We start from the raw sequence: 18788 nt of genomic DNA, 5'->3' as shown, positions 1-18788 counted from the left end.
TAGTTAAATCAATGGAATATTAAGGAATATGTAAATTTTCTGTCGAGACCTCCAATTGGTGCAGTTTATTACTTTTTTACTCTAACATTAACACCCACACGTCATGGACGAGGAAAATTAGGATTTAGGCAAAGTATTTTTTATTTTTTTAATTCCAAGAACTTTTAACTTGCACCTCATATTATCAATCGTGCCGTATATCAAACTGTCTTTATTACTGCTCTAATAGGCTAGGACATTCTTCTCATTTACGATATGATATATGTCTTTAATAGGTGTATAGAAGGTGATCCAATTTATGTAGATGTTATACATATGTACATATATACATAAAACATATTTTTGTATACATAAATTATCCGATACTAATTCGAAAATAAGTATTTGATTATTCAAGTTGAATTTAACTCTTTTAGAAATATCACAATTAGTTAAAAATGGACTAAAATATTATGACTTTCGGTGGTATTATGGTATTCAGTCGTTTTTAATACTAATTGAAGCGAAATCGTTAGTATGCCTTCGCTCGCAAGCAGTAAAACTTTTTTACGACATAAGTTTGGAAAATTAATCAAAAGTTTTCTTTCGTAGTTTTTCGTCGCTGAGCGTGTGATAGGTACACAAAATATTTTTTGAGGATTAGGCGTCGTTCACCTTACGTCGGACTCCCATGTTTGTCTCTTTAAAGTGGTAGTGGAATAACATGTTATTTAATTAACAGTATTGATTTTCCATTTTCAACATAGATTTTCAGTTGCGGTGAGTAATAACGCTGTAAGTTTCAGTAGTCGCATATATTAAAATATATGTAAGATAAATAATTATGGAAGTTTAACTAACCAATCAATGCACTAAATTAGCGAAATGGCCTATTATATAAAATAGGCAAAATATCTACTGGCTGCGTGAATCAGGCATCTTATTTTTAAAAAAAAATAGTTTTATATGCAATATATGTATGACTTAACATGAAATTATAATAAAATACATCAGAAAAATATTTAATGACCAATAGCATAAAAGTATCATGTCCCAAATTGGTTTTTGATATCACATTAATAATTAATAAGTATTCATATGAATAATTTGTATAATGTTTAATATGCCATTATATATTATTTTATGGTTCAGCAAATTTTAATAATATTTTCAAGATCAGCGTGTGGTAAATATGGATCGATTTTTAATATGTTATGGCCACAGTTGTCAAAATTGAGTTTGACAGATTAATATGTTAAACTCACGCGTCGTATTTATATAGGGAAATATATAAATCCCTACTGAATTTATAAGTCTAATAGAAATAAACATGTATGTTGTTCTATTTTATTTACATACAGACTAGTGGATCGCTATGAACCTGTTTCACGTATTTGACAAATACTTTGCTTATTATATATTATAATCATTTTGGCGCTTATAAAATAACGGTGAAATAATATAGTACATTACAAATAAAGCAGCCCTAAGGAACGTTTCTAAAAATAGAATAATGTCTATTCACGGTATTAAATAAATACATCTTGAAAAGGAGAGAACGAGAAATAGCCAAGAGCTATGCAAGAATAAATAAATCAAATAATATAGAATATTCAATATCGACCTAATTTCTATTTCTAAAATCTATTAACCTATAATATCGATCCTATTGAATCTCTTCTTTCAATTTTCCTTCTATTGTGTGTCTATACTTATTACTATAACAGTGTTTTTCATTATTTTAATACAACATAAAAGAGAAATTCGATTACACGATATTTTATAACTAATTAATTAATAATTGCATTAAAAAGGATAAAGCAATAAATTCAATACGGTATTTTGTATGTGTTTTCTTCGTAATTAAACTAAAAAGCTCCTTAAATTTATTCTATAAAAAATGTAGATTGAGAAACACTGTTGTATCAAACAATAACTATGTATGTATCACGTGGTTTCGCTTAATTTATATTTAATTTAAAGCTTTCGCATTGTTATACATAATATAATACACAGAAATATATTTTATTAAAACGTTGCTCACTCACCTACAATATAAATACACCTTTCAATTAGTATAATTAGCATTTCAGTCACACCTATGTTTATCTACCTGTAAACTTATTTCATTGCATGAATATGACACAACTATCACACAATAACCACACCCAAATAAATCCATAATATGTATAATATTCTAGTAAATAAATGTGTGCTTTTGCAATTATCATGTCAATTTGTTCTCGTGTAGTTCCTAATAAATATATTTAATTGTTCTATAAATTAACGCTGATCTTCTTATGATTTGCTATAATCTTTCACTTATCTAGTTTCACTTTGTAATGGTCGATTTAAATAAATATCAATTAAAAGAACGAGATATCAAAGCATCCATAAGACATTTTTCTATTAATTGCCTTATTGTGTGCGCTACGTTGCAATGTATGTTGCAATGTTAGGAATGTTGGCAGGCACCAGTGATCCCTACGTCAAATTCAAAGTTGGAGGTCGTCTGCTGCACAAGTCCAGGACCATATATCGAGACTTGAACCCGGTGTGGGACGAAGTGTTCACAGTGCCTATAGAAGATCCCTTTCAGCCCGTCCATATTAAGGTGAGATTGTATTTTTATTTGTTGTATATCACTAAATCATACCTTTTAATCAAAATATTATATGAAATGATACAGTACAACGTCAAGGTCACCTTTTATTAAAATTGTATTAAAGTTAAGTCTCTTTTGTACACATTATCCAACTAGTTCAATGCCTAACTTTCTAACAATTATTTTACATTTATTACACAAATATACTTATACCATCTATCAATTGAAAGCTGTAATAATAGTTTATAATTAATAAAATAATTGTCACTAACTTACAGACACTGTGGTGTCTCACTACAACTTGTAGGTGTTGATAGTATTTACCCCGTTGTAATGAATGGTCCTACTGCCTTTTGTTTTTCAACGGAATATTTACAATAAATAAATAAAAAATAGGTCAATGAAATGTATTGGTGCAAATTTAAAAAAAAATAGGTATTTCCCCTATGAAGGGTTAATTGCCACAATCAGAGTTTACCTGTTTTTTTTATAGTTACTAATCGTTAATGAAAAAATAAATATGAACTGACCATACAAAATGTACGAAAAACAATGATTTTTATCTGTTTCTTGCTTATCACGCTTATCTAATAAATAATTTTCTTTTCTCAAAACTTTTACTAATAAGATTTAAATAAATAAAAATGAATTACTTTAATAAATATTTTTAAGCTACGCTAGCAAAAAAGTACGGTTTTGGAAAGCACAAAGTTAGAGTTGCAGATGTTATATGAAAAAGAGGCAATGTCCATTAAATAATCAATTGAAAAGTTTTTCTCATATTTCGTATAAAAAAATTAATATTCCTTGTTTTGTTGAATGCGATTTGCTCACAGACATAAGAGTGGAATTAAGAAAAAAAATGTGACGATATATGTATGTATAATTATAGAAATTGTTCCCTTTTAGCGACCTTTTTTACACATAAGGATAGAGCAGCTTATATTACAAAAACGCCGCAAAAACACAAGAGCAAGAGCTACACGTACATACACAGAACATATATAGTCTGAGCGTGCATATTATGTTTTTTATAAAAAATCAAAAATTAAATTTTTTAAATATTTAGGGGAAACTAATTTATTACATTACTCAAAAAATGTGCAACATGTTAAATAATCTGACCAATTGCATTTTAAATTTGAAAAATACACCAGTTGCAGATCATCATTTGAGTGATTTTACTGTTATTTTTAATGCCTTATATTTTATAATGGATAGCTCTAAAATGAATATAACTAATAAACAAAAAATCGCATTTTAAATAAAAGTAAACGAGAGTTTATTAGAACAATAAGGGTGAAAGGTAATTCTCATATTAATCATTTGGGTTTATTTCCGCAAAAAAATGTTGGAAATGATATTTAAGTAATGTTTTTTTAGGTTAAACCATTGTTAACTAAACTATTATATAAAAAGTTAAGATATAATTTCAAACAATTTTAGCATTTCTTTATCGGAAAAATTATTTTATTTCCAATAAAAAAATATTATGTTTTAATATTTAATGCTTATATTTATAATGTATTAAATAAAATATTTCTTTGCAATCAAAAAGGAAATAAGTTTTTACTTTCCAATCAAAAGATATTTTTGTAACAATGGTTGTTCTTCAGATAAGGTCTTTAATTGCGAAGCTCAAGATTATGAGCGCAAAATGCGAATTAATAAACGCGAAGTATGAAACGGCTGCTTTCAGGCTAAATATGGTCAGATATTTCTTAACAGAAGTAATGCTTAATACTAATTCTTAATAACTTAATACTAATTCGAAATAACCATCACGTATACATTCAAAAGAAATAAATTAAATTGATAAATATGTTTGAAATGTGGTTATGAGATTATTCAAAAAATAAAAATACACAGTTGGCAAAACTTCCGTTTACGATAAAAGCCGTGTGACGTAACAGATTTTTCCAAACCTTACTCACAACAGTGTTGTTCTTAAAGTTTAATTCAATGATATGATTCTGTGCGAGTGGTAAAAAACTATTGCTGAAATGCAACGCCCATTATTTTTTGTTTATGGCAATAAAATCATAAACAAGTGAAATAGTGATATAAATGTAAATCAGAAAAAAGTAGAAGTTTCCTTAATTGTGTATGTAACGGTTTGCGAAAGATTAAGCTATTAATGATTACTGTAAAATTTTGCGCGCGTTGGGTTCTGAAAAAAACAGACTCGAGTCCTCTATGATGAATCAATATACTATCTTCCGTGCACTGAGTTTCATAGTGATCATTTTTTTTAAATAATTAAAGAGGTATTCTAATTAAATAAATGAGCAATACACAAATAAAATACTTACAGTTATTAATATTTTGCATCTTTACTATCTGAATATAATTTCTGTACACGATAAATTCACCGCTAATATAATAATAAATGTAAATTTTAATAAATATTTTTATTTTTTATAATATATTATGATATTGTATAAATTCACATTTATGTTCTATATTAATCTTTAAAGATATACATAGGTTTACTATTTATATACTTATCTAATATTTGTATGTGATAATTATAAGTGACGCGACCTTTAGGAAATAAAACGTAAGTGTATGTACATACATATATAATATAATCGTATATCAAAATGAATTTTGATTTAATACTTATTTATATGTGAGTTCCACTAATAATCATAGTAATGATAATTATAATTAATTTTAATAATTATGTTTGTACAGTTAAATTATTTTATTATATTTATAAAAAAACATTGCATTACCAATAAGTACACATTCTTATATGAAAAATATCATAATTTCTTTCACTTTTAAATTTTAAATTTTTTTCACTTTTAAATTTTATGTATAAAGGTTTTCGACTACGACTGGGGCCTGCAAGACGACTTCATGGGTTCTTGCTACTTAGACCTTACGGCTTTGGAGCTTGGAAGATCCCAAGATTTAGTGCTATGTCTGCAAGACACCAACAAGTCCGGAACGATCGACATGGGAGAAGTCGTCTTAAACGCTACCCTATGGCCCAGATCTCAAGAAGACAAAGAACAAGTGAGTTTAATAAATTAAAATAATTAAAACGACATATATATAATATATGTTAATAATACACATATCATACAAACACAATCCACTTTAATCCTCTACATATAATTCAATGGTGAACGTTTCTGTTTGAAATGAATCACATTTTTATACAACTGTGTGGGCTCAAAGCGTGTGATGTAATTTGGCATTCGTAAAAACCCACAATGAAAACTTTCATCTGTGGAAAAACAAATTGGCCTTTGATACATAAAAAAAACTGTATGTACAAAAACACGTATTTGGTTTAGTCAATCTTTGCTCATTTTGTGAAACAAAATTAGCAAATTGTTTTAATAAAATTAAAAACATAATATGTTTTCATGATTAGTTTTTACGAGTAATTATATTTATGAAAGAAGAGCGAACAAAAACGCATGTTTTTTTACTTTTATTTTTGCAAAAATGATATTCAATTATAATTTTATTAAATGTAATCGTATTAAAATATATTTAAATTTACAGTTGTTATTTATGGTATTTGATTTTATTTATTAAGACTAAGTCGAGCATGACCGATTTTCAATTCGTTCAGTTCAAAATGGCGGAAAATACGATATTGATTACATTTTGCTTCCGCTTGTGGCGCTGTAGTCATCCAACATGATATATCGTTCTTAGGCCAAAAATCTAAAACATTTTATTTTAAAAATTCTTCTCCATTTATCTTTAAAAATAATTTACAACTTCATTATTAAATTATATAAAAAAAACACATACTAAAAATAAACATATATTATACTCTGGTTAATAACAGAATGTATCATTTGAGTCATAAAAGTCAATCAACCTCTGATAAGTCACGATTCTTATGGTAGTGGTATATATAATATTTCGGGATCTTCTGTGTGACGCCGAAGGAGATGCATGTTTAGCTTTAATTAATGGAGCCACTGGGGGCGCTCCAGAATCTTTGATCTTCTATAAAACATCGTGACAGAGGCTCCGTATGCGTGCAAGCCCTCTGTGGGAACCTAGTCGAAAAATGGAGGTACCTCTCTGGAGATGCTTGTGGTGCGCCCGACCGACTAAGGACAAAGCCCCTTAGTAGCATGCTTAAAGACGGCTCTCTGTGGTTTTCGTGTTACGTTTGTTCTCATCTACACCGTGGCTCTAATCCATTATGTCTGAATATTCAAAGAACAACTTCTAATAACATCAAAATGTTCATCGATGAGTCACATATTATCTCACCTCTCCTGGAGACGGTTTTTATTTCATTTTCGTTTGATACAGAACAAGTGATCACCACTAAAATATTTATGTTTCACGAAAAACAAAATCAAGTTTCGAATGAGGATCGTCATAAAGACCTATTTCATAATACTTTTAATGACTGAAGGGACGAAAATGATGGTGAACGTAATAGGAAAATACATTTTTTCGTATAACAATAACATAATAGAAAGTCACTTAAGAAACAACTGAATAATCAATACCAATCAATTCTTTTTGTATAAGTATACAATTTGTTTCAAAACTTTTTTTGTTAATAGCAATAAAAAAAAATAGCTAAAAAACGCGCGATTGCCTTTCCAAAAAGCATTTATACCTTATCTTCTGTAATAAGAATTTTTCACCCTAGCTGCATTCTACTATTTTCTTCACTGGGAGAAATGACCCCCACAACATAATTTTTATAATGAAAGCTAATTTAACTTCTTATAGTATTATGTCATTTTATTTGAAGCAATTGTGTTATTTAGTACAAAAATTAGCTATAATAAATTAAATTTGTGATGCATTATTATACCAACGTTATAATTAAAAATATCAAATATTTTCTAGAATGTGTATTATTACCATTAGGCTTATATTTAATTGATAACACGTTTTTCTAATTTCAACTATTTAAGCATGTTTTAGTCGTATCATAACAAAACGTAATTTAAAATTACGTTTTCTTCGCTTTTGTAAATTGAGCAGCATAGCGAGAAATTCAATAGTTTTGTTAAGACAACAAAAGTTGATAAAACCCACAATAGAATGAGTCATTATAAATGTAAATTTTTCCATTCAGCTTAAATGTAATTTTTCCCGAAAAATTCCCAAGCGAATCATTAAAAATTTCCAATAAAAATAACGTTAAAGTATACTAAAATTATGCGTTTAATATGAAGTGCCGTTGTGGTGAAGGTTTTTTGTTGAGGTGAGAATTTTAAGATATTTTCCATGAAATTTAATTATATACATATAATAATGAATCATATATTTGCGTTTTCTATTACATACCCAACTAGGGTTGCCAAAAGTGAAATATCACAAGATATTTTTTTAATGAGAGATTTTAAAACATAAATGTATAAATATTAAGTTGGAAAACTTAAATAGCGTTTAATAAATATTTAAATAAAAAAAGACATAATATTATCTCTATTTGAATGAGATAATCTGGCAACCCTCAATTAAATGATTTATTCAATGCTACACAATTGCACATCTATATAAACACTCTTATTACTCTAATAACCATTGCATGTGAGTTTTAATAACCTTTTTGAAAAAACGAGACGTCGTTCAAGGTCACCCATTTTTACTAAATTCTAGTAACACAAGTTTCCGCAATCTAAAACAAAATCAGGTTGTATTTGACAACACAGAGATCGAGATCTAGACAAAGATAATCTTTCGTGTTGAATATCTGAGTCATCAAAGTCAGCCGAGTGCGACGTTTGACGTTTCAAAGAGTTCCGTCAGTAGCGTCTCGGTCGCCGACGAGTCGTGTCGTGTTATGGCCCGTGAGGTTACCGTTTCGGCAAACCGGTTCGAGTGTTTTTAAATTTTTAACGGAAGCGCAGCGCGGCCGAAGGGCGATGACGTTTCGGCCATGACCCATTTTCGAAATTGTAAAACTAATGTAAAATTTGACAATAAATATTAATTTAAAGGTCATGTAAGCTCGTCGATGACAATCGAAGCGGGTTTGTTGTGTAAAGTGCGTTGTCTGGGAACGATTTTCAATTAACGCCAATTTTTTTTAAATATTTTTAATTTAATTTATAAAAATGAAATAAATTAATTTATAATTTAAAACATAAATTTAACAATCATTGTAATAGTACTAAAAACTTTTATGAATATTTTCCAACGTATGGTATTTAATGTATCATTTCCCCCCCTCTTTTACCTAAATATTTTTTATTATTACTATTTTTATATTTGCCTAAATTTAGCATGTCAAGGCTGCTAGACTAGTGTCATTGAATAATTGAAAATGGCCCATTTTTGCGTTCGCCGTTGAATAACCTTCATATCGATTTTGTTCTATACCTATATTATAGTAGAACCATAATAAATTTTATTTTATTTACTTAATCCATTGTGTTAATAATCAACATACCGATGCTTTTCAAACTCACATATAGTTGACATTTAAAAGTTTCGAAGTTCAGCGCGGTTATTATTCGTTCGATACTATTTTAGAACTTTTCGTGCGTTTCATTTACATTTAGCTCCGGAGGTGTGTTCTGATTGCTGTGATTTTAAACGTAAATAACTGAGCTACGCGTCGATCACAGACCACAGTCGAAATTTTTGATGTGTATGTCACATTTCTTCGTTTTTGCGATATTTTATTAACTAGACGGTTTTACAAATGTTTTTAATTTAATGTGATTTTTGAATACTGAAACGATGGTATTCTGCTAAAACTTAGTTTAAACTTTTGGTAGATTATTATTGTTTTGCAACAACACGACAATAATATTGTTAGTTAAGTTTAACACCGAAAATATAATATGATAATTCTGTCGTATAACTTTTAATTATAGAGATGTTTTTTATTTATATGCTCCTTGTTCGGTGGTCGTAGTTCTCACAAAACAATTTAGGGTTGTATGCCGTCCTGAACTACATTACGCATTTCCACTCCACTACACTACTGATTCAAAATACGATACAGTTGACAACACTGCAGTTTCCACTAGGGTCTGCATGGCTAATTAGAGCTTACCAAACTTCAGTTGCAGCAACGTTTTGTTACCGCCAAACGAGTGCAAAATTCATTTAATGCTTCGCTTTTTATGGCGAATGGATAATCTACTGCTAAAATGAATCGCTATTTTATTTCTGTTTGTGGCAATAACTTAATGAACATAAGTAGAGAGCTATTCATTGTCACAGATGAACTCATTTTATAGTCGTTTAACTAAATTAACCATTCTTTATGCAACAATCGCGAGACTTTTATGCCGCTAGAATAAAAAAACTCGTTATAAGGCTTGATAATAATTAAATAGAAGCGTATCCTAAATGTATTGTTAGTGAATCTCAAAATATAATGCTAAAAATCTGCAATTTCAACCTTTACTTTTTTATTATCCTTAGTATATGGAACATTCATTTTATATACATTTGATAGAGATAGCGTATTTCCTGGTTGCAAAAATAATCACGAAAATAACATTGTTTGCTTTCTACTCGACAATGGATCTTCTGAGATTACATTTTTCCGCTTCTGATGTTTGATCCTATGCCAAAAAATTATAATACTTGCGTCAAATTTTGACGACTTTTGCGATATTCTTCAAGAGGTATTATGTTTAAATTGTGCTAATATACGGTAAAAAAATCATGATTGATTGATCATATTTGTTTTCTTTCCATTCATCGAGTAATCGAGATCGGTTTATAAATATTTTTTCCGTTTATATAAACAAAGCAAATGCATCGAACGGCTCATATAACATGTTTTATAATGATTAATGTTATATCATGTGGTTCGTGCTACGTGCTACGATGAGAGCATTTTCACTTTCAATCAACGACGGAATCATCGCGTGTATTACCTGAATTTCCTGAAATAAATTGTTGACATAAGTTGTCAATATTTTTTTAATATAATTAACTGGCACATTAATATATTATTTACCATTAACTGATTAAAAATACATTATTAAGATTATAATGTTTTTTTCTGCATCGGTATAAAGCAAATCATTCTTTTATACAAGGCCAAACAACTCGCGCGTGACGTCAAGTTCGAGAGGGATTTCCATCGCGTCAAGTACATAAACGAATCTATCATACCTTTATATGTACATGAACTTTGTATTTTTATTTTTAGTTAACTATTTTTTAATTACTCATGACGTCAAAATTCTGTTTGTCATTTATACATTATTGCAACAATGATAGACGTTAAAAGTTTGCGTGACTTTTTTGATGACATAATAATTTGTATTCTTCTTGATTACTTTTTATTTTGAACAAAATATGTTTAAATCAATTAAAATTGCATTATCTACTTATTAATAATTATATTTTTAATTATTTATCCACAACGGCGTATCGATTGAAATAAATTGCCGTTTTGTAATGGATTTTCGGTATGCGCGTAACTCGGGCTCAGTGCCAATAACAACTTTAAATAGAAAGATAAAAAAATCAACGTCTCTTTGCTAGGTATTAAATTAGAGTGTGCTTAGTTGTTTATAAACATTTCGATGGATATAAAAGAGAAACAATAATTATTCAATACAACGTAGTTTAAAATGAAACAACATTTCATATCTACACAATTCGCGTTCTAGTTATCTTAACTATCTTAACTATGTGAAATGTTTGCTTAACAAATGATGCAATGATACAAAGTATTTTTTTTTATTCTCATACTTTGTAATAAGCATTTTTTTACTAATTTTATTTATTCAATTATACATGAAGTATTTAAATAATAAAGTATAATTAATAACAACCTACGTACGTATAATATAATATCGAAAATTTATTAAATTAATTTAATATCAGTATTTTAAATAATAATTACAAAATAACAAAATGTATGGTATAACTTCTCGCATATGTATATTAGAGCAGTGGTACTTAATCTTGGTCCGTGAATTACCGAGTAAATTTAAAGAATTAAATTCACGACTGTGTGACTTGGCTGTTAATCAAAAGTTAAAAATATTTTGAAATATAACTTCGTTTGGTTCTTCTTGAATTAAGTGAAACATAATTCTTGGAGCTACAAATTTTGCTTTAAGTTATTTTTATCTGATTGTTTTCTTCACAATAAACCATTTACTTATATTAAATATGCAATATATTTTATAAAGAATAAGTCAAAAGTTACTATACTTTTTAAAAAGTAAATAACTTTTTGCATTTTCATTATTTTCAATTTGTATAATTTACATGGATTTTTTTATTTATGAATAATTAATAATATATTATGTATTACCTCCGTTTTAATCTTTACAAAAGAGAGCTCTTTCGTTGACGTTTTACAAAACTATGTGCAAATTACTTGACTTTGTCGCTCGCATTTCTCATATCAAGAAGAGATCGAGTCTTTCAGACAATAACTCACTTTTTTAAATATATTTACAAAAAGATGAGGTGAATGCGCTAACCAATGGTTGTTGCAATTTCTGGATATTATACTTTTTTCTAAAAGTTGTGTCACGTGATATATTATGAATGCCAATTTAGGAGCAGTACATTCCTTTGTAAAAGCTGAACTTCCAGGTGGGCATTTGTGGACGACCATCCGATGCTGAAAATTATACGTACAACAATACTGCTCGATGCAAGGTCGTGTGTATTGTTTCTGGTCAAATGTCCCAAAGCTTACCTATAAATGGAGAGTTTTTATATTGTGGCAATTGATAGTTTTTGAAAGAATGCGTGACTGACTTTTGTTCCTACATGATGATTTCACTCATGTTTTATTTGGCCAAACCTTTATTGTTTTAGCTTTCTAGATAGCCATGAGTGAACCTCTATAAATGTTTCATAGTTTTTATTAAATTAAATTCAAGTGGGAGATAAATATTTAATGTGTATAAATCATGATTTATATATATATAAAAATACTTAAATAAAAAATGTAATCACGTTGTTTTTTTGCCTTCTTTAGTTGTTTGACGATTGTCGCAAGACATAAAAAATGCTGAAAGTTTTTTGTGTGAAAGAAAAATAGTGGGGTTTTTTCAATTATAAATCTAAAGACAATCCGTCAAAATGAATGAGTGCGACAGTAGAATGCAGCGAGTCAAACAGAAGATTCACAAGCTTCAAGACAAGATCCAAGCCAAAGTGGAAGACATATACGACGACATACAAGAAACCGTACACACCCAGTGCGAAAAATTAGTCATACATCATACCGGCAAGAACGAACATAAGTTTTTATCTCACCTGAGCGCCAGCAAGGAAGACATATCGACAAAACTTTCCGACAATCTGGGTCAACTGGAACCGACCGCTATGAGGAAGACTACCTCTCTGGAAAATCTGAGCTCGGAACGAATAATAGAAGAAAAGTCCAACTTCACCAAGAAAATCCACGTAATCAGAAAGTTGCTTACCGTGAAACACGCTAAGGATGAAGGTGGCAATTTGAAGCTGTCTAAGAGTGAAATCAACTTACTGGAGAATGAGCTGATGCAGGGTAATGAATCTTCTCCGGTCATAAAGATCGACGAACCAGATGAGAACGGCGATGTGTTGATTGTGCCGGTGTTGAACATCCAACAGGAAGATTCTAAGATTGTGGAAGACGATAGACTTAGTGAAAGTGGAGCTTCTTGCGCTTCTGATTACAGTCAAAGGTATTTTGGTTAAGGATGAATGTTGCATTCAGATTAATATGTTTACCATTATTACTTATTCAGATCTGCTTTGATGTAAATGTCATTGAACAATTGAGTTATATTGGATTAACAAGATTGAATCGAATCAGTGTAATGCTCTCTGTAATGGAGAAAGAGTATATTTGATTGTGAAATCAACCTACTTATCATTTGTATATATTATGAATTTAAATGAATAATGCGTATGTGCACATGACAGTAACACAGTAAAAATTAAGACCCTATTGAAAAAAAGAATGAGCCAAAATCACTGCATAATTTTATGATATATATCAAAATTATATCTTTGTGCAAAAAAATGTAGTGTAAGCATTTAATAATATTATTTTTAACGTTCCAACGTTTTTACATTGTATGTAAAAACAAACAAACTTTATAAAACATTTCGCTCGATACGCCTCTACGGCCGTGCACATATATATTTCTTTTAAATGAAATCCAATTATTAAAAAAAACGACCACCGACTGGCCAACTTTTGCCCTCTTCTGGAAAAGCAAAAATGATATCCCTGATCTTAAACAAAAAAATTCTCGGGATATCCCTCAAAGAAATCATAAAAGAACAGTCTCGAATCTCTTAGCTTCGAAATATCCAATTCTACAATATCCATTTTTATGTTGGTGTAAAAAGCAACGGTTTTAGGTGCCCATTCTTTCGTTATTTGCGTTAGCACGATTGATCCCGTTAATTTCTCTCATTAAGTCGAATACATCCCCGTTTCTTAGTGAATTAAAAGATATAAACCCATTACTTTTATGAACTTTTTAATAGGTGAAATGGTTTCATATATATTTTTCTTTTACCTTATTTTCTCAATATTAGTTATAAAACAACATGAATGCAAATTCATGACAACAACGACAAACACTAAGCTGTGAAATAATAACATTAAACGATTGCTGTTTTTTTTATTAATTCCTCCTACCAGATTTTGGTAGTATTGAACTCTAGTACATACTATCTATTATACATTCGTTTCCATTTATTCATACAGTGTAGTCGTTAAGGAAATGCTTTTCGTCACAAATAGATATTTTTACGCTTCTTTTTACCTTTCGGAGTATCTCCAAGTAATACTTAATAATAATATTCTAAGAACTGAGCGATGGGAAATCTAAAAACAAGGTTATTATATTAATATAATTATTCTCTTGCGGTTGCAAAACCATAAATCAAGGATATTATATTATTAGATAGTACTTTCCCTAAAAAAGTACAATAATCACAACATTAATATAGTGTGAATTATGTATTCTAATTGTGCAATATGTAATATTATCATGAAATTAAAAAATATTATAGTTTATAGTGACATATGTATACTTTATTAAATATTATATTTATTTTATAATTGGTAAACATATTAATCTGAAAATCTGAATGAATCTACACATCACTGCAGATATTTCTAAAGTAATGAATATAATTAAATTACCATTTTTATTTACGTGTTCATATAAATTATTCAATTTCTATCAAGTAATTTTTAATCATAAATATTTAACTAATAAAAAAAATCTTGAGGAAAAACTATTGAATAACAATGATATGAAAAATATACAGAAGGTGGTGATGTAAACAGCAAGCAAGAAGATGAATGAATCATGAATTCATAATAAGTTATATAGATTTAAGAATCGTTGTTACTTAGATCATGCCGAAAGGAATCAAATGCTTCCATGAATTCGCCGGTATCCGGAAGGAGATTCAACTCGTGTGATGTGATGCTGGAGAAAATAGGCCATCACTTTCCAAAGCTGAAAGAGAAGGGCGATATTGTTCACAGGGTAAAAGATCGCTAGACTAAAACAATGCATTAATGTTTACATTCTCGTTGCCAACTATTTCATACAACATATGTTAACTAACATAACAGAAGTATGGGGATACATCATAATTATACATTACATATCACAAAATAAAATAATGTACTTCACTTTGAATGTTATTAATAGTATACATTTATATTTGCAGTATTTCCAAAGAAACACTCGGTTGTACGACGTGAACAAAAAGCTAAAATGTCAAATTTGGAGCTCCGTTGTAACAATTGTGCTCGTCGAAGCTAAAGGTCTCACAGCAATGGACCAAGATACTAGCTCCAGTGACCCTTATGTCAAGTTTAGGTATTCTTAATCGACCTACTTCTAACCTTTTCTATCTTTATTTAAAATTTTCAATACCATATAGTAGGTATATTTAAGAGGTTATTAAATGATGTTTCTTTCTTGTTTACCAACACTAAGACCCATTAATATTGTTATCATGCCTTTTTGGTTTTTCATTCTAGAAATAATTAAGTATGTTATTTACTTTGATAATAATATTGACAAACTGATAATTTTGAATATTATAAAATAATATTAAGCTATAAATGACCTATATTTGGGTGTGATTTAATAAGCAAGTACTGCTAATTAAAAATATATTTTTAAAATCCAAAAAATTCGCAGCGAATGATATTTTACAGAATATTTCCTTCCTATACATATAACACTAACAAAATAATATTTCATATATATTTCAGGTTAGGTAGTGAAAAATATAAAAGTAAAGTGATATGGAGATCACTGAATCCTTGTTGGTTAGAGCAATTTGACTTACATCTTTACGATGATCAAGAACAACTATTAGAATTGACCGTATGGGATAGAGATAAACAATCAAAAGACGATTTCTTGGGAAGGTAAGTTTACCAATATCTAATAATAATACAATTAGCAATCTAATATGATAAATAATGTTATACTTTCAGATGCTTGATAGATTTATCCATGTTAGAAAGAGAAAAAACTCACAATATATGGAAAGACTTGGAAGAAGGAAACGGACAAATTTTCTTACTGCTTACCATAAGTGGCACAACGTCTTCTGAAACGATAACGGACCTCACAAATTACCAAGATAATCCCAAAGAAAGGCAAACCATTGAGAACAGATTTGTATGTTCATATTTAATATGAACAATATATTAACTAATTACCGAACTACATTATGGCTATAACTCAATTTAGGTATGGCATCGATTAGGTATATGGAATGAAGCTGGCTCTGGTGGCGTTGGATGGTTGTGTGTTAAAGTATTTGGTGCTAAGGGTTTAGCCGCTGCTGATCTCGGTGGAAAATCAGATCCATTTTGTGTCATAGAATTAGTTAACGCCAGATTACAAACGCATACAGAATACAAAACATTAAGTCCAAATTGGATGAAAATATTTACATTGTAAGATAATATTGTGACGTCGAGAATCAATATCCAACTCTTATTTGAAGTAACGTACAACTTACCTGATTTTAAGGATATTGGTTCTAGGTTTAAATATGCTATGATATAAATATTTTATATAATATTTTGTGTTGCAGTAATGTTAAAGATATCTCATCTGTTCTCGAAATAACTGTATATGACGAAGATCACGATCATAAAGTGGAGTTTTTGGGTAAACTTTCTTTGCCATTGCTCAATATCAAGAACGGTGATAAAAGATGGTTTGCGTTGAAAGATAAGAAAATGCGAGCGAGGGCAAAGGGAAACAGTCCACAAATCCTTCTAGAAATGACTGTTATATGGAACCCTGTAAGTGAAATATTAATTAATTATTATATTATATTTCATGTACCTAATATTACTAATTCCAAAACATATGTTTGTAGATCAAAGCTTCTATACGCGCTATAAACCCAAAAGAAGAGAAATATATGCAAACTGAAGTGAAGTTTAAAAGACAAGTATTTTTGAGAAACGTTATGAGATTGAAATCAATTATAATGTGGTTCATAGAAATGGGAAAAATTTTACAGTTAGTATACATTTATATTAAAATTTTATGAATAAAAATATTTCTTTAATATCACTTTCCCTTACAGAGCTTGTTTTGAATGGGAATCCAGATTAAGATCATTCATTGCCTTACTTGGATGGATTGTAGCTTGTTATTACTTCGAGCCTTGGATGGCTCCATTCAGTCTTTTATTGCTGTTTGGAAGAAATTGGTTAATTTCCTGGCTTACTGGTTAGTTCTTACCCAACATATTTTTAATAATATGAACACTAAAACATTGTAAAATAATAATTGAAACTATTCTTCAGGTGGAAGTCATTTACATCAGCCAGTTGACGATGAAGAACTATTAGCTGAGGAAGATGAAGATGATCCCGATCAAGATAAAGTATTTTATTATTATGAAGTATAAATAAACGGTGACGGGAAAATATCATATGTTCATTATTAATTCATAACTAACCTTCCATATTATCATAATTCGTTACACTTATTAGCAAGACTTATAAAAAATTGAAATATTACAGGAAGAAAAGAAATCACTGAAGGAAAGGCTTCAAGCTATTCAAGAAGTAACTCAAAGCGTACAAAATTCAATAGGATATATGGCATCTTTAGGAGAAGAAGTCAAAAAGTATTTTTATATTTATATATTTTTTTATAGATTTTTAATAATGTATACTAAAAATTGTTCATCTTTACAGTTTATTCAATTTCACTGTTCCGTATCTAAGTTTGTTGGCTGTAATTCTTCTATTAGCTGCTAGTCTTGTTCTATTTCTGATTCCTGTTCGATATCTTCTCATGTTATGGGGTAAGCATTTTTTTGTGTTCGTCGCTTTTATTTTATATAATAATATTAATATGATTGTGTTTTTAGGTATTAATAAATTTGCTAGAAAAATATTAAGACCTCATACTATACCAAATAATGAAGTTTTAGATCTATTATCACGAGTACCTAATGATGAAGAATTAGTGAGTGATCTATATATTGTTTTTGTAACTTATAAATTGATGTTGTTATTACATATTAAAATTTTGCAGCTTGACTTTAGAGAGTTAAAAACACATCCTACAACTGAGGCCCGGAGAGATGCAAGAAAAAAACACAAAGCATCATAACCACATCGAGACGGAGTTTCTCTACAAACTCGGATCGTCACAAAACTAAATACCAAATCAACGGTTTATGTAAAGAATGTCAAGTCGAAACTGAAAAACTTGAAATGTTCATTAGAAAAATATAACTATTGACTATCCGATGATGACCATCCAATCAGTGCTTACATTTCTAAACTCGTGTATGTTTTGATTTAACAAAATCTCTCATTAATGTTTATATAAAAATATGGTTAATCTTAATGTTGCTGTACAGATTTATCATAACTCATATCCTTTCTCTTTCCTTAAACTATTAACAGCCATCTTAGATATTCCTTATAATAAAATACAATTAGATAGAATGTTTTGTACCCATTTTTACCCCAGTTTGTTAGATAAATATATATTATAAAATTTGCTAAGTGAATTTTACTACAGATACTAAATATTTACATACATTATAATGAATATAAATGAATTTTATGAGATAAGGAGAATGAGTAAATTATATACAAGCATTAACGTTGAGAGTTCTATGCATCTAAAACTGTACTTTGGCAATTATCTTCGAATCAACTTCATTGTTAATATTTCATCAAATATAATCTCGCACAACAGTGATCGCATTATTATCTTTCGTGATCATTTTACTGATATATTCT

The 18788-nt window shown here is 29.0% G+C and overlaps 1 protein-coding gene across 11 annotated transcripts in view; it reads left to right on the top strand.

Moving 5' to 3' along the window:
* Mctp (multiple C2 domain and transmembrane region protein) overlaps window positions 1-18545 on the top strand; it is a 92345-nt gene extending 73800 nt beyond the window's left edge. For 3 of the 11 annotated variants that reach the window (XM_088188684.1, XM_088188693.1, XM_088188695.1), the window contains 14 exons: window positions 2439-2593; window positions 5414-5608; window positions 15215-15366; window positions 15768-15926; window positions 15996-16182; window positions 16255-16463; window positions 16604-16817; window positions 16895-17040; window positions 17108-17253; window positions 17331-17410; window positions 17550-17656; window positions 17727-17836; window positions 17903-18000; window positions 18070-18545. In XM_088188684.1, the coding sequence (XP_088044810.1) occupies window positions 2439-2593; window positions 5414-5608; window positions 15215-15366; window positions 15768-15926; window positions 15996-16182; window positions 16255-16463; window positions 16604-16817; window positions 16895-17040; window positions 17108-17253; window positions 17331-17410; window positions 17550-17656; window positions 17727-17836; window positions 17903-18000; window positions 18070-18147 (2036 nt within the window). In that variant the 3' untranslated portion in view covers window positions 18148-18545. Of the gene's footprint in view, window positions 1-2438; window positions 2594-5413; window positions 5609-8336; window positions 8577-12503; window positions 13198-14891; window positions 15028-15214; window positions 15367-15767; window positions 15927-15995; window positions 16183-16254; window positions 16464-16603; window positions 16818-16894; window positions 17041-17107; window positions 17254-17330; window positions 17411-17548; window positions 17657-17726; window positions 17837-17902; window positions 18001-18069 lie in introns of those variants that run through there. The other 8 variants (XM_088188686.1, XM_088188694.1, XM_088188690.1 and 5 more) reach the window with 7 other exon arrangements.
* The last annotated feature ends 243 nt before the right edge of the window (window positions 18546-18788 follow it).

Source organism: Plectrocnemia conspersa, unplaced genomic scaffold (genome assembly GCF_051122295.1).
Source record: "Plectrocnemia conspersa isolate PC_06_02 unplaced genomic scaffold, ASM5112229v1 ptg000007l, whole genome shotgun sequence".
NCBI lineage: Eukaryota > Metazoa > Arthropoda > Insecta > Trichoptera > Polycentropodidae > Plectrocnemia > Plectrocnemia conspersa.
Note: the sequence above shows the minus strand (reverse complement) of the source record. Positions and strands in the feature narration are given on the sequence as shown.